This window comes from Pecten maximus, chromosome 5 (assembly GCF_902652985.1).
Source record: "Pecten maximus chromosome 5, xPecMax1.1, whole genome shotgun sequence".
In the NCBI taxonomy this organism is placed as follows: Eukaryota; Metazoa; Mollusca; class Bivalvia; order Pectinida; family Pectinidae; genus Pecten; species Pecten maximus.
In genome coordinates this window covers 46475951-46489885 of record NC_047019.1, presented here as the reverse complement: position 1 = coordinate 46489885, position 13935 = coordinate 46475951, and the positions used below count along the sequence as shown (strand labels likewise).

Below are 13935 nucleotides of genomic sequence, written 5' to 3'. Positions count from 1 at the left end.
TTGATAGCTTTATTTGTTGTCTAACAATACTATATATGGTTATGAGGTTAGGATCTCACCTGCTTTTCTTAGTGTGGGGAAAGACACCTGGGGCTATATTACATCAGAATTGTGTATATCACTTAATGCCCAGCAATACCACATATGGCAGCTTCAAAAGATAACCAAGAAAGTAAGTCCCTGGTTTCAAAAATACCAGAAGCTTTTGCCCCACCCCTCAGGCCTATAGGAGATCAAACCAATTATTTATATAGATTTGAATCCCAGCCACCAAGGGATGCTGCCAATGAAATATCATGCCATACATTGCTTAGTTCCAGAGAAGAAGTCGTTAATATCAACATTGCCAAATAAATGGACCCCTTTTGGCCCCACCCCTCAGGCACCTGGGGAGATCAGCCCCATCATTTGTAATAATTTGAATTCCAGCCACTTAGGGGTGCCTCCTACCTAATTTGGTTAAATTCTGGTCAGTGGTTAAGAAGAAGTCAATAATCCATAGACAGACGAAGGACTCTGGTGGTCACCATAGTAACTAGTGATGTAGTTACCATAGTAACTAGTGATGTAGTAACCATAGTAACTAGAGATGTAGTTACCATAGTAACTAGTGATGTAGTTACAATAGCAACTAGTGATGTAGTTACAATAGTAACTAGTGATGTAGTAACCATAGTAACTAGAGATGTAGTTACCATAGTAACTAGTGATGTAGTTACCATAGAAACTAGAGATGTAGCTACCATAGTAACTAGAGATGTAGTTACCATAGAAACTAGAGATGTAGTTACCATATAAACTAGTGTAGTCACCATAATAACTAGTGATGTAGTTACCATAGAAACTAGAGATGTAGTTACCATGGAAACAAACTAGTGATGTATGTTTGTTAATCTGGCTTTCTTGAACTTATGACAAAGGTAGGTATGTCAATAATAAAGTTCATTGAAAAAGTGACTGTTAGTTTTCCTGGCAGTAATATTAGTACAGGATTACTCCCCTCCAGCAGTATAAGTTGGGGACTAGTCTCCTCCAGTAGTATTAGTAGGGGACTAGTCCCCACCAGTAGTATAAGTGGGGGACTAGTCCCCACCAGTAGTATTAGTAGGGGACTAGTCCCCACCAGTAGTATTAGTAGGGGGACTAGTCCCCTCCAGTAGTATTAGAAGGGGACTAGTCCCCACCAGTAGTATAAGTAGGGGACTAGTCCCCACCAGTAGTATTAGTAGGGGACTAGTCCCCGACAGTAGTATTAGTAGGGGGACTAGTCCCCACCAGTAGTATTAGTAGGGGACTAGTCCCCACCAGTAGTATTAGTAGGGGGACTAGTCCCCACCAGTAGTATTAGTAGGGGATTAGTCCCCACCAGTAGTATAAGTAGGGGACTAGTCCCCTCCAGTAGTATTAGAAGGGGACTAGTCCCCACCAGTAGTATAAGTAGGGGACTAGTCACCTCCAGTAGTATTAGTAGGGGACTAGTCCCAACCAGTAGTATTAGAAGGGGACTAGTCCCCACCAGTAGCATAAGTAGGGGACTAGTCCCCACAAGTAGTATTAGTAGGGGACTAGTCCCCACCAGTAGTATTAGAAGGGGACTAGTCCCCACCAGTAGTATTAGAAGGGGACTAGTCCCCACCAGTAGTATAAGTAGGGGACTAGTCCCCACCAGTAGTATTAGTAGGGGACTAGTCCCCACCAGTAGTATTAGTAGGGGACTAGTCCCCACCAGTAGTATTAGTAGGGGACTAGTCCCCACCAGTAGTATTAGTAGGGGACTAGTCCCCACCAGTAGTATTAGTAGGGGACTAGTCCCCACCAGTAGTATTAGAAGGGGACTAGTCCCCACCAGTAGTATAAGTAGGGGACTAGTCACCTCCAGTAGTATTAGTAGGGGACTAGTCCCAACCAGTAGTATTAGAAGGGGACTAGTCCCCACCAGTAGCATAAGTAGGGGACTAGTCCCCACAAGTAGTATTAGTAGGGGACTAGTCCCCACCAGTAGTATTAGAAGGGGACTAGTCCCCACCAGTAGTATTAGAAGGGGACTAGTCCCCACCAGTAGTATAAGTAGGGGACTAGTCCCCACCAGTAGTATTAGTAGGGGACTAGTCCCCACCAGTAGTATTAGTAGGGGACTAGTCCCCACCAGTAGTATTAGTAGGGGACTAGTCCCCACCAGTAGTATTAGTAGGGGACTAGTCCCCACCAGTAGTATTAGTAGGGGGACTAGTCCCCACCAGTAGTATTAGTAGGGGATTAGTCCCCACCAGTAGTATAAGTAGGGGACTAGTCCCCTCCAGTAGTATTAGAAGGGGACTAGTCCCCACCAGTAGTATTAGTAGGGGACTAGTCCCAACCAGTAGTATTAGAAGGGGACTAGTCCCCACCAGTAGCATAAGTAGGGGACTAGTCCCCACAAGTAGTATTAGTAGGGGACTAGTCCCCACCAGTAGTATTAGAAGGGGACTAGTCCCCACCAGTAGTATTAGAAGGGGACTAGTCCCCACCAGTAGTATAAGTAGGGGACTAGTCCCCACCAGTAGTATTAGTAGGGGACTAGTCCCCACCAGTAGTATTAGTAGGGGACTAGTCCCCACCAGTAGTATTAGTAGGGGACTAGTCCCCACCAGTAGTATTAGTAGGGGACTAGTCCCCACCAGTAGTATTAGTAGGGGACTAGTCCCCACCAGTAGTATTAGAAGGGGACTAGTCCCCACCAGTAGTATAAGTAGGGGACTAGTCACCTCCAGTAGTATTAGTAGGGGACTAGTCCCAACCAGTAGTATTAGAAGGGGACTAGTCCCCACCAGTAGCATAAGTAGGGGACTAGTCCCCACAAGTAGTATTAGTAGGGGACTAGTCCCCACCAGTAGTATTAGAAGGGGACTAGTCCCCACCAGTAGTATTAGAAGGGGACTAGTCCCCACCAGTAGTATAAGTAGGGGACTAGTCCCCACCAGTAGTATTAGTAGGGGACTAGTCCCCACCAGTAGTATTAGTAGGGGACTAGTCCCCACCAGTAGTATTAGTAGGGGACTAGTCCCCACCAGTAGTATTAGTAGGGGACTAGTCCCCACCAGTAGTATTAGAAGGGGACTAGTCCCCACCAGTAGTATAAGTAGGGGACTAGTCCCCACCAGTAGTATTAGTAGGGGACTAGTCCCCACCAGTAGTATAAGTAGGGGACTAGTCCCCACCAGTAGTATAAGTAGGGGACTAGTCCCCACCAGTAGTATTAGTGGGGAACTAGTCCCCTCCAGTAGTATTAGTAGGGGACTTGTCCCCTCCAGTAGTATTAGTGGGGGACTAGTCCCCTCCAGTAGTATTAGTAGGGGACTAGTCACCTCCAGTAGTATTAGTAGGGGACTAGTCCCAACCAGTAGTATTAGAAGGGGACTAGTCCCCACCAGTAGTATAAGTAGGGGACTAGTCTCCTCCAGTAGTATAAGTAGGGGGACTAGTCCCCACCAGTAGTATTAGTGGGGGACTAGTCCCCACCAGTAGTATTAGTGGGGGACTAGTCCCCACCAGTAGTATTAGTAGGGGGACTAGTCCCCACCAGTAGTATTAGTGGGGGACTAGTCCCCTCCAGTAGTATTAGTAGGGGACTAGTCCCCACCAGTAGTATTAGTGGGGGACTAGTCCCCTCCAGTAGTATTAGTGGGGGACTAGTCCCCACCAGTAGTATTAGTAAGGGACTAGTCCCCTCCAATAGTATTAGTGGGGGACAAGTCCCCACCAGTAGTATTAGTGGGGGACTAGTCCCCACCAGTAGTATTAGTAAGGGACTAGTCCCCTCCAGTAGTATTAGTGGGGGACTAGTCCCCACCAGTAGTATTAGTGGGGGACTAGTCCCCACCAGTAGTATAAGTAGGAGACTAGTCCCCTCCAGTAGTATTAGTAGGGACTAGTCCCCACCAGTAGTATTAGTAGGGGGACTAGTCCCCACCAGTAGTATAAGTAGGGGACTAGTCCCCTCCAGTAGTATTAGTAGGGGGACTAGTCCCCACCAGTAGTATAAGTAGGGGACTAGTCCCCTCCAGTAGTATTAGTAGGGGGACTAGTCCCCTCCAGTAGTATTAGTAGGGACTAGTCCCCACCAGTAGTATAAGTAGGGGGACTAGTCCCCACCAGTAGTATAAGTAGGGGACTAGTCCCCACCAGTAGTATAAGTAGGGGACTAGTCCCCTCCAGTAGTATTAGTAGGGACTAGTCCCCACCAGTAGTATTAGTAGGGGGACTAGTCCCCACCAGTAGTATAAGTAGGGGACTAGTCCCCTCCAGTAGTATTAGTAGGGGGACTAGTCCCCACCAGTAGTATAAGTAGGGGACTAGTCCCCTCCAGTAGTATTAGTAGGGGGACTAGTCCCCACCAGTAGTATTAGTGGGGGACCAGTCCCCACCAGTAGTATTAGTGGGGGACTAGTCTCCTCCAGTAGTATTAGTAGGGGGACTAGTCCCCACTAGTAGTATAAGTAGGGGACTAGTCCCCCTCTAGTAGTATAAGTAGGGGACTAGTCACCTCCAGTAGTATTAGAAGGGGACTAGTCCCCACCAGTAGTATAAGTAGGGGACTAGTCCCCACAAGTAGTATAAGTAGGGGACTAGTCCCCTCCAGTAGTATTAGTAGGGGACTAGTCCCCACCAGTAGTATAAGTAGGGGACTAGTCACCTCCAGTAGTATTAGTAGGGGACTAGTCCCAACCAGTAGTATTAGAAGGGGACTAGTCCCCTCCAGTAGTATAAGTAGGGGACTAGTCCCCACAAGTAGTATTAGTAGGGGACTAGTCCCCACCAGTAGTATAAGTAGGGGACTAGTCCCCACCAGTAGTATTAGTAGGGGACTAGTCCCCACCAGTAGTATAAGTAGGGGACTAGTCCCCACCAGTAGTATAAGTAGGGGACTAGTCCCCACCAGTAGTATTAGTGGGGAACTAGTCCCCTCCAGTAGTATTAGTAGGGGACTTGTCCCCTCCAGTAGTATTAGTGGGGGACTAGTCCCCTCCAGTAGTATAAGTAGGGGACTAGTCACCTCCAGTAGTATTAGTAGGGGACTAGTCCCAACCAGTAGTATTAGAAGGGGACTAGTCCCCACCAGTAGTATAAGTAGGGGATTAGTCCCCTCCAGTAGTATTAGTAGGGGACTAGTCCCCACAAGTAGTATTAGTAGGGGACTAGTCCCCTCCAGTAGTATAAGTAGGGGATTAGTCCCCTCCAGTAGTATTAGTAGGGGGACTAGTCCCCAACAGTAGTATTAGTAGGGGACTAGTCCCCACCAGTAGTATAAGTAGGGGACTAGTCCCCACCAGTAGTATAAGTGGGGGACCAGTCCCCTCCAGTAGTATAAGTGGGGGACCAGTCCCTCAAGTAGTATAAGTAGGGGACTAGTCTCCACCAGTAGTATAAGTAGGGACTAGTCCCCACCAGTAGTATTAGAAGGGGACTAGTCCCCACCAGTAGTATAAGTAGGGGACTAGTCCCCACAAGTAGTATTAGTAGGGGACTAGTCCCCTCCAGTAGTATAAGTAGGGGATTAGTCCCCTCCAGTAGTATTAGTAGGGGGACTAGTCCCCAACAGTAGTATTAGTAGGGGACTAGTCCCCACCAGTAGTATAAGTAGGGGATTAGTCCCCTCCAGTAGTATTAGTAGGGGACTAGTCCCCACAAGTAGTATTAGTAGGGGGACTAGTCCCCAACAGTAGTATTAGTAGGGGACTAGTCCCCACCAGTAGTATAAGTAGGGGATTAGTCCCCTCCAGTAGTATTAGTAGGGGACTAGTCTCCTCCAGTAGTATTAGTAGGGGACTAGTCCCCACCAGTAGTATAAGTAGGGGACTAGTCCCCAACAGTAGTATTAGTAGGGGACTAGTCCCCACCAGTAGTATAAGTGGGGGACCAGTCCCCTCCAGTAGTATAAGTGGGGGACCAGTCCCTCAAGTAGTATAAGTAGGGGACTAGTCTCCACCAGTAGTATAAGTAGGGACTAGTCCCCACCAGTAGTATTAGTGGGGGACTAGTCCCCACCAGTAGTATAAGTAGGGGACTAGTCCCCACCAGTAGTATTAGTAGGGGACTAGTCCCCACCAGTAGTATTAGTGGGGGACTAGTCCCCTCCAGTAGCATTAGTAGGGGACTAGTCCCCTCCAGTAGCATTAGTAGGGGACTAGTCCCCACCAGTAGTATTAGTAGGGGACTAGTCCCCTCCAGTAGTATTAGTAGGGGACCAGTCCCCACCAGTAGTATTAGTGGGGGACTAGTCCCCTCCAGTAGTATTAGTGGGGGACTAGTCCCCTCCAGTAGTATTAGTGGGGGACTTGTCCCCTCCAGTAGTATTAGTGGGGGACCAGTCCCTCCAGTAGTATTAGTGGGGGACTTGTCCCCACCAGTAGTATTAGTGGGGGACTAGTCCCCTCCAGTAGTATTAGTGGGGGACTTGTCCCCTCCAGTAGTATTAGTGGGGGACCAGTCCCTCCAGTAGTATTAGTGGGGGACTTGTCCCCTCCAGTAGTATTAGTGGGGGACCAGTCCCTCCAGTAGTATATGTAGGGGACTAGACCCTACCAGTAGTATTAGTGGGGGAGTAGTTCCCTATAGTAGTATTAGTGGGGGACCAGTCCCCTCAAATAGTATTAGTGGGAGACCAGTCCCTCCAGTAGTATTAGTGGGGCACCAGTCCCTCCAGTAGTATAAGTAGGGGACTAGTCCCTCCAGTAGTATTAGTGGGGAACTAGTCCCTCCAGTAGTATTAGTGGGGGACCAGTCCCTCCAGTAGTATATGTAGGGGAGTAGACCCTACCAGTAGTATTAGTGGGGGAGTAGTTCCCTATAGTAGTATTAGTGGGGGACCAGTCCCCTCAAATAGTATTAGTGGGAGACCAGTCCCTCCAGTAGTATTAGTGGGGGACTAGTCTCCTCCAGTAGTATTAGTGGGGGACTAGTCCCCTCCAGTAGTATTAGTGGGGGACCAGTCCCTCCAGTAGTATAAGTAGGGGACTAATCCCCTCCAGTAGTATTAGTGGGGGACTAGTCCCCTCCAGTAGTATTAGTGGGGGACTAGTTCCCTCCAGTAGTATTAGTGGGGGACTAGTCCCCTCCAGTAGTATTAGTGGGGGACTTGTCCCCTCCAGTAGTATTAGTGGGGGAGTAGTTCCCTATAGTAGTATCTGTGGGGACTTATTTGCGGTGATGGTATAGGACTGAAAAATCTCAGTGAAGATTATTATTACAAACAAGGATTTTGAATGTTTCTTTTTATCAGCTATATGGCTGTGAAACACATCACATATTAATCAATCTGTGAATGGCTATTTATGGTATCAGCACTGACCATGTCTTAAGCAGATTAAGCATGAGCCTTGTAGCTGTCTAACAACATATGAGCCTGGCCAGTAAAACAAATATCACAGTTTACCAAGAAATAAGACTGTGCTCTCGAATCTCACAAAGAACACCCAACTCTGCTTCATACCCTCACCCAGAACTCCCCACTCTGTCTCTATACCCTCACCCAGAACTCCCCACTATGTCTCTATACCCTCACCCAGAACTCCCCACTCTGTCTCTATACCCTCAACTAGAACTCCCCACTCTGTCTCTATACCCTCACCCAGAACTCCCCACTCTGTCTCTATACCCTCACCCAGAACTCCCCACTCTGTCTCTATACCCTCAAACTCCCCACTCTGTCTCTATACCTACCAGAACTCCCCACTCTGTCTCTATACCCTCACCCAGAACTCCCCACTCTGTCTCTATACCCTCAACCAGAACTCCCCACTCTGTCTCTATACCCTCACCCAGAACTCCCCACTCTGTCTCTATACCCTCACCCAGAACTCCCCACTCTGTCTCTATACCCTCACCCAGAACTCCCACTCTGTCTCTATACCCTCACCCAGAACTCCCCACTCTGTCTCTATACCCTCACCCAGAACTCCCCACTCTGTCTCTATACCCTTCACCCAGAACTCCCCACTCTGTCTCTATACCCTCAACCAGAACTCCCCACTCTGTCTCTATACCCTCACCCAGAACTCTCCACTCTGTCTCTATACCCTCACCCAGAACTCCCCACTCTGTCTCTATACCCTCACCCAGAACTCCCCACTCTGTCTCTATACCCTCACCAGAACTCCCACTCTGTCTCTATACCTCACCCAGAACTCCCCACTCTGTCTCTATACCCTCAACCCAGAACTCTCCACTCTGTCTCTATACCCTCAACCAGAACTCCCCACTCTGTCTCTATACCTTCACCCAGAACTCCCCACTCTGTCTCTATACCCTCACCCAGAACTCCGCACTCTGTCTCTATACCCTCACCCAGAACTCCCCACTCTGTCTCTATACCCTCACTCAGAACTCCCATCTCTGTCTCTATACCCTCACCCAGAACTCCTCACTCTGTCTCTATACCCTCACCCAGAACTCCCCACTCTGTCTCTATACCCTCACCCAGAACTCCTCACTCTGTCTCTATACCCTCAACCAGAACTCCCCACTCTGTCTCTATACCCTCAACCAGAACTCCCCACTCTGTCTCTATACCCTCAACCAGAACTCCCCACTCTGTCTCTATACTCTCACTCAGAACTCCCCACTCTGTCTCTATACCCTCACCCAGAACTCTCCACTCTGTCTCTATACCCTCACCCAGAACTCCTCACTCTGTCTCTATACCCTCACCCAGAACTCCCCACTCTGTCTCTATACCCTCACCCAGAACTCCCCACTCTGTCTCTATACCCTCACCCAGAACTCCCCACTCTGTCTCTATACCCTCACCCAGAACTCCCCACTCTGTCTCTATACCCTCACCCAGAACTCCCTCACTCTGTCTCTATACCCTCAACCAGAACTCCCCACTCTGTCTCTATACCCTCACCCAGAACTCTCCACTCTGTCTCTATACCCTCACCCAGAACTCCCCACTCTGTCTCTATACCCTCACCCAGAACTCCTCACTCTGTCTCTATACCCTCACCCAGAACTCCCCACTCTGTCTCTATACCCTCACCCAGAACTCTCCACTCTGTCTCTATACCCTCAACCAGAACTCCTCACTCTGTCTCTATACCCTCACCCAGAACTCCCCACTCTGTCTCTATACCCTCACCCAGAACTCCCCACTCTGTCTCTATACCCTCACCCAGAACTCCCCACTCTGTCTCTATACCCTCAACCAGAACTCCCATCTCTGTCTCTATACCCTCACCCAGAACTCCCCACTCTGTCTCTATACCCTCACCCAGAACTCCCCACTCTGTCTCTATACCCTCACCCAGAACTCCCCACTCTGTCTCTATACCCTCACCCAGAACTCCCCACTCTGTCTCTATACCCTCAACCAGAACTCCTCACTCTGTCTCTATACCCTCAACCAGAACTCCCCACTCTGTCTCTATACCCTCACCCAGAACTCCCCACTCTGTCTCTATACCCTCACCCAGAACTCCCCACTCTGTCTCTATACCCTCACCCAGAACTCCCCACTCTGTCTCTATACCCTCACCCAGAACTCCCCACTCTGTCTCTATACCCTCACCCAGAACTCCCCACTCTGTCTCTATACCCTCACTCAGAACTCCCCACTCTGTCTCTATACCCTCACCCAGAACTCCCCACTCTGTCTCTATACCCTCACCAGAACTCCCCACTCTGTCTCTATACCCTCACCCAGAACTCCCCACTCTGTCTCTATACCCTCACCCAGAACTCCCCACTCTGTCTCTATACCCTCAACCAGAACTCCCCACTCTGTCTCTATACCCTCACCCAGAACTCCCCACTCTGTCTCTATACCCTCACCCAGAACTCCCATCTCTGTCTCTATACCCTCACCCAGAACTCCTCACTCTGTCTCTATACCCTCACCCAGAACTCCCCACTCTGTCTCTATACCTTCACCTATACTATACATTTTACCCTTTGTGAAGATGCAGTTTACCTCATCAAACAGTAGTGTACCATCTATGCCAGCTCCCTTCATTAGTTCCTCCTCCCCTCCGGGGTGGTACTCTAGGTAAGGAGATATGTTGTATACTTTTCCTGAAATAGCAATCATATCAAGGTAATACTAAAAGTGCTTGCCTTATATTTCTAACAGAACAAGAGGTACATGGGCCTAAACGGTCATGTGATAAACACTTACAGCAGGGACACACCCCTCAATCCAGCATCGCATTACCATCAATTGTCTATTTACAGCCAGATGTGTTTCAGATCAAATCTAGTTTTTATCCATTTTGGCTTTAAGGAGGAGCAGCATCTTAAAGCAAAATTTCAGCAAAGTTACTGTTTTGGGTCATGCCCCTCATGTCCCCATGGGTCAGACCAGCCTCATTTATATCAATTAGGATTGCCCTTCCCCAATCATGTTTCATACTAAATATGGTTGTAATCAATTAAGGCATTAAGGAGGAGTAGTGTCTTAAAGCAATATAATAACCCAAGTACTCCTTTTGGGGGCCCTACCCTTTTTTCCCAAGGGGTCACTCCCTGTCAGACCTGTCTCATTTCAAAATTTGGTTGTAATCTATTAAGGCATTAAGGAGGAGAGTATTTTAAAGCAAAATTTTAGCTAAGTTCCTATGGGCCACATTAACCTCATTTATATAAAATATGATTGCACTCTCCCATTGATGTTTCACACCAAATTTGGATGTAATCCACTCAAGGGATAAGGAGGAGAAGGATTTTAAAGAAATAATTCACCAAATTTCCCCTTTTTGGGCCCACGCCGCTCAGGCCCCTTGGGTCACATCAGCTTCATTTATAAAAAATTTTTTTGCTTTCCCCAAATAATGCTTCACACCAAATTTGGATGTAATCCCCCCAAGGGTTAAGGAGGAGTAGGGTTTTAAAGCAAAACAAGAGCAAAGTTCCCCTTTTTGGGCTCAACCACTCCAGCCCCTTGGGTCACACTAGCCTCATTTATATAAAATATGATTGCCCTCCCCTACTGATGTTTCACACCAAACTTGAATGTAATCCACCAAAGGGTTAAGGAAGAGTAGGGTTTTAAAGCAAAACAAGAGCAAAGTTCCCCTTTTTGGGCTCAACCACTCCAGCCCCTTGGGTCATTTATATAAAACATGATTGCCCTCCCCTACTGATGTTTCACACCAAACTTGAATGTATTCCACCAAAGGGTTCAGGAGGAGTAGGGTTTTAAAGCAATAATTCACCAGGAGTAGGGTTTTATAGCAATAATTCACCAGGAGTAGGGTTTTAAAGCAATAATTCACCAGGAGTAGGGTTTTAAGCAATAATTCACCAGGAGTAGGGTTTTAAAGCAATAATTCACCAGGAGTAGGGTTTAATAGCAATAATTCACCAGGAGTAGGGTTTTATAGCAATAATTCACCAGGAGTAGGGTTTTAAACCAATAATTCACCAGGAGTAGGGTTTTAAAGCAATAATTCAACAGGAGTAGGGTTTTAAAGCAATAATTCACCAGGAATAGGGTTTTAAACCAATAATTCACCAGGAATAGGGTTTTAAACCAATAATTCACCAGGAGTAGGGTTTTAAACCAATAATTCACCAGGAGTAGGGTTTTAAACCAACAATTCACCAGGAGTAGGGTTTTAAACCAATAATTCACCAGGAGTAGGGTTTTAAACCAATAATTCACCAGGAGTAGGGTTTTAAACCAATAATTCACCAAAGTTCCCCAATTTGGTAGAAATCTGCTTTCGGGCTGTGGAGTGGCATTTTGAAAGTAAAAGTCTAACAGCGCATGGCGGACGACGATGAACGTAGCTATTAGCTAGTAGCTAAATTGTGACACAACTGACCCCGTAGAGCTATCCAAGCATCGTCAGCCGTGGCATGTTTAGCTAGTTCCTCCGGTGTTACCTCCAAGACCTTGCGACCAACCCCTGTAAGATCCTTCCCACTATTGCCAAGGCGAATCCAGTCCATAAGAGATCGACCAGGTTTGAGGGCCACCTTATTACGTGACTTTGTTGGAGAGCCTCCAAGACGTTGCTGAGAATTTGGGGCTGGAAACTGGCTACCGACGCCCAAAGTTTGTTTCCCCGCCATTTTGAAGTCGTTTGAGTTGTTGCTACTACCACAGGAAGATTTGCTGTTCTTATCTAAATTTGAAGAGCTACAATTAAAAAGAAAAAAGAAAAAATGCTGACTATTTGCTTTACATATTAATTCAAAGAAAAGCATATTACTGAGTTCTAAAATATGTTCCGATGGCACTGATGTTTTTTTTATTTAGAGAAAGAATTAAACACATTTGACCAGTCTGTTATCCAAGCATTCATCTGTCCCAATATCATGACTCTGGGTGTCTTGGTTATTGAGAAGTTGTGTGAAAATTTCAAAATGTTAGACCCCTGTGACCTTGAAAGCAGGTCAAGGTAATTTATTTGTCTCTCTGTCTCTGTCTCTCTCTCTGACTGTCTCTCTCTCTCTCTCTCTGTCTCTCTGTCTCTGTCTCTGTCTCTCCATCCACCATCAAAATAGGCTCCTTTTTTATACTTGTTTCTTGGTTTTTTGATTGTCTATTATGGTGCTCTTCTGCTATCGCTATATGCCCTCTAGCCTCGTATATATCTTAGGCTTTGCAAATAAATTCTTTGACTACTTAATTTCTGCTTTTCTCTTTTGATGGTTAATTTTTTCCTCATAGGTTCTTGATGTCCTTTCTGTATAATTTTATAACCGGATTGTTGTTCACCAGAAGTAATTAAGCATATTAACTATACTATATATTAGAATCCCCAAAAATGAAATGTCGTATTTCATAATTATTGGCAATTCACACTTTTTTGATTCAAATCATTGGCAAAAACTCCTATTCTCTGAGTGTGAAAAAAAAAGAAAAAAAAAGGTAATTTATTTGAACAGCTTTACTAGCCCTTCATCCCAGCATGCTTCTGGCCCAGTATCATGACACTGGGCCTCTTGGTCATTATGAAGAAGTCAAAAATGCAAGCTGTTAACAAAGCAAACTATGTACGTCAGATGCTCGGGTCGCTGGACAAAACATTCATCTGAGACTTTGTCATAGGTGACCTAAAAACTCTAATTATTTTTGGATTTTTCAGTCTTCAGTGATGTTCTGATTAAATGAATCATGTCACAAACGTAATGCCTTGCAGAAAATTGTATAACAATTGTATAAAGTATACAAAAAGTAGGGTTTAAAAAAAATAAAAACAAAAAAGGGTTTAATCTAAAAAAAAAAGAACACAAAGAAACGAAAACTCTCAACTAGGAAAAAATCGGCCTCAATGATAAAAAACCCCATCATGTTATTGTCATTGTTGTATGCCAAAAATAAATCAATCTGTTTGTAAAAAATTTCAGCTCAGTCGTGGGTGTGTATCCCACCCTTAAACGTAAAACAGTCAGGAGGGGGTGATCCACCTCTAGTAAACCGCTATCTGATTTTGTATCCTACCCCTAGTTAACTACAGTTTACGGATTGTGATTTCCCACCTTAAAAAGTACAGTCTCAGGATTGTGGGATCTACCCAGTAAACGTACAATCGTCGTGATGGTGTTCCTACCCCGGGGAAAGTACAGTAGTCAGTGAGGGATCCTACCCCCAGTAAACTAACTCATCGTGATGTGATCCTACCCCCGTTAATAATCAGTCAGTGTGGGGATCCACCCCTAGGATAACGTACAACTCAGCAGTGTGGGTATCCTACCCTATAAACTTTTAAACTCATCGGAGGGGGTACCTACCCCTTTTAAAACGCAGTCAGTGATGGTGGATCCACCCCCCAGTTAAACAAAGTGCAGTGTGTGGTATCCTACCTTAGTAAACTTTCACTCAGTCGTATGTGGTATCCCACCCCTTTAAAAACGGGGTTTGTACTACCCCCGATTCCGTCAGTAGGGGTGTACTACCCCCGTAAACGTACATCAGTCAGTGATGGTTACCTACCCCCGTTAAGTACACTCAGC

General features: G+C 46.4%; 1 protein-coding gene across 1 annotated transcript in view; it reads right to left on the bottom strand.

Annotated features, from left to right (window-relative positions):
- LOC117328486 (cytochrome b5 reductase 4-like) overlaps positions 1-13935 on the bottom strand; it is a 102855-nt gene that overhangs the window by 21279 nt on the left and 67641 nt on the right. The window contains exons 6-7 of the mRNA XM_033886021.1: positions 11799-12115; positions 9947-10047 (exon numbers count right to left, since the gene is read on the bottom strand). Of these exons, the coding sequence (XP_033741912.1) occupies positions 9947-10047; positions 11799-12115 (418 nt within the window). The remainder of the gene's footprint in view (positions 1-9946; positions 10048-11798; positions 12116-13935) is intronic.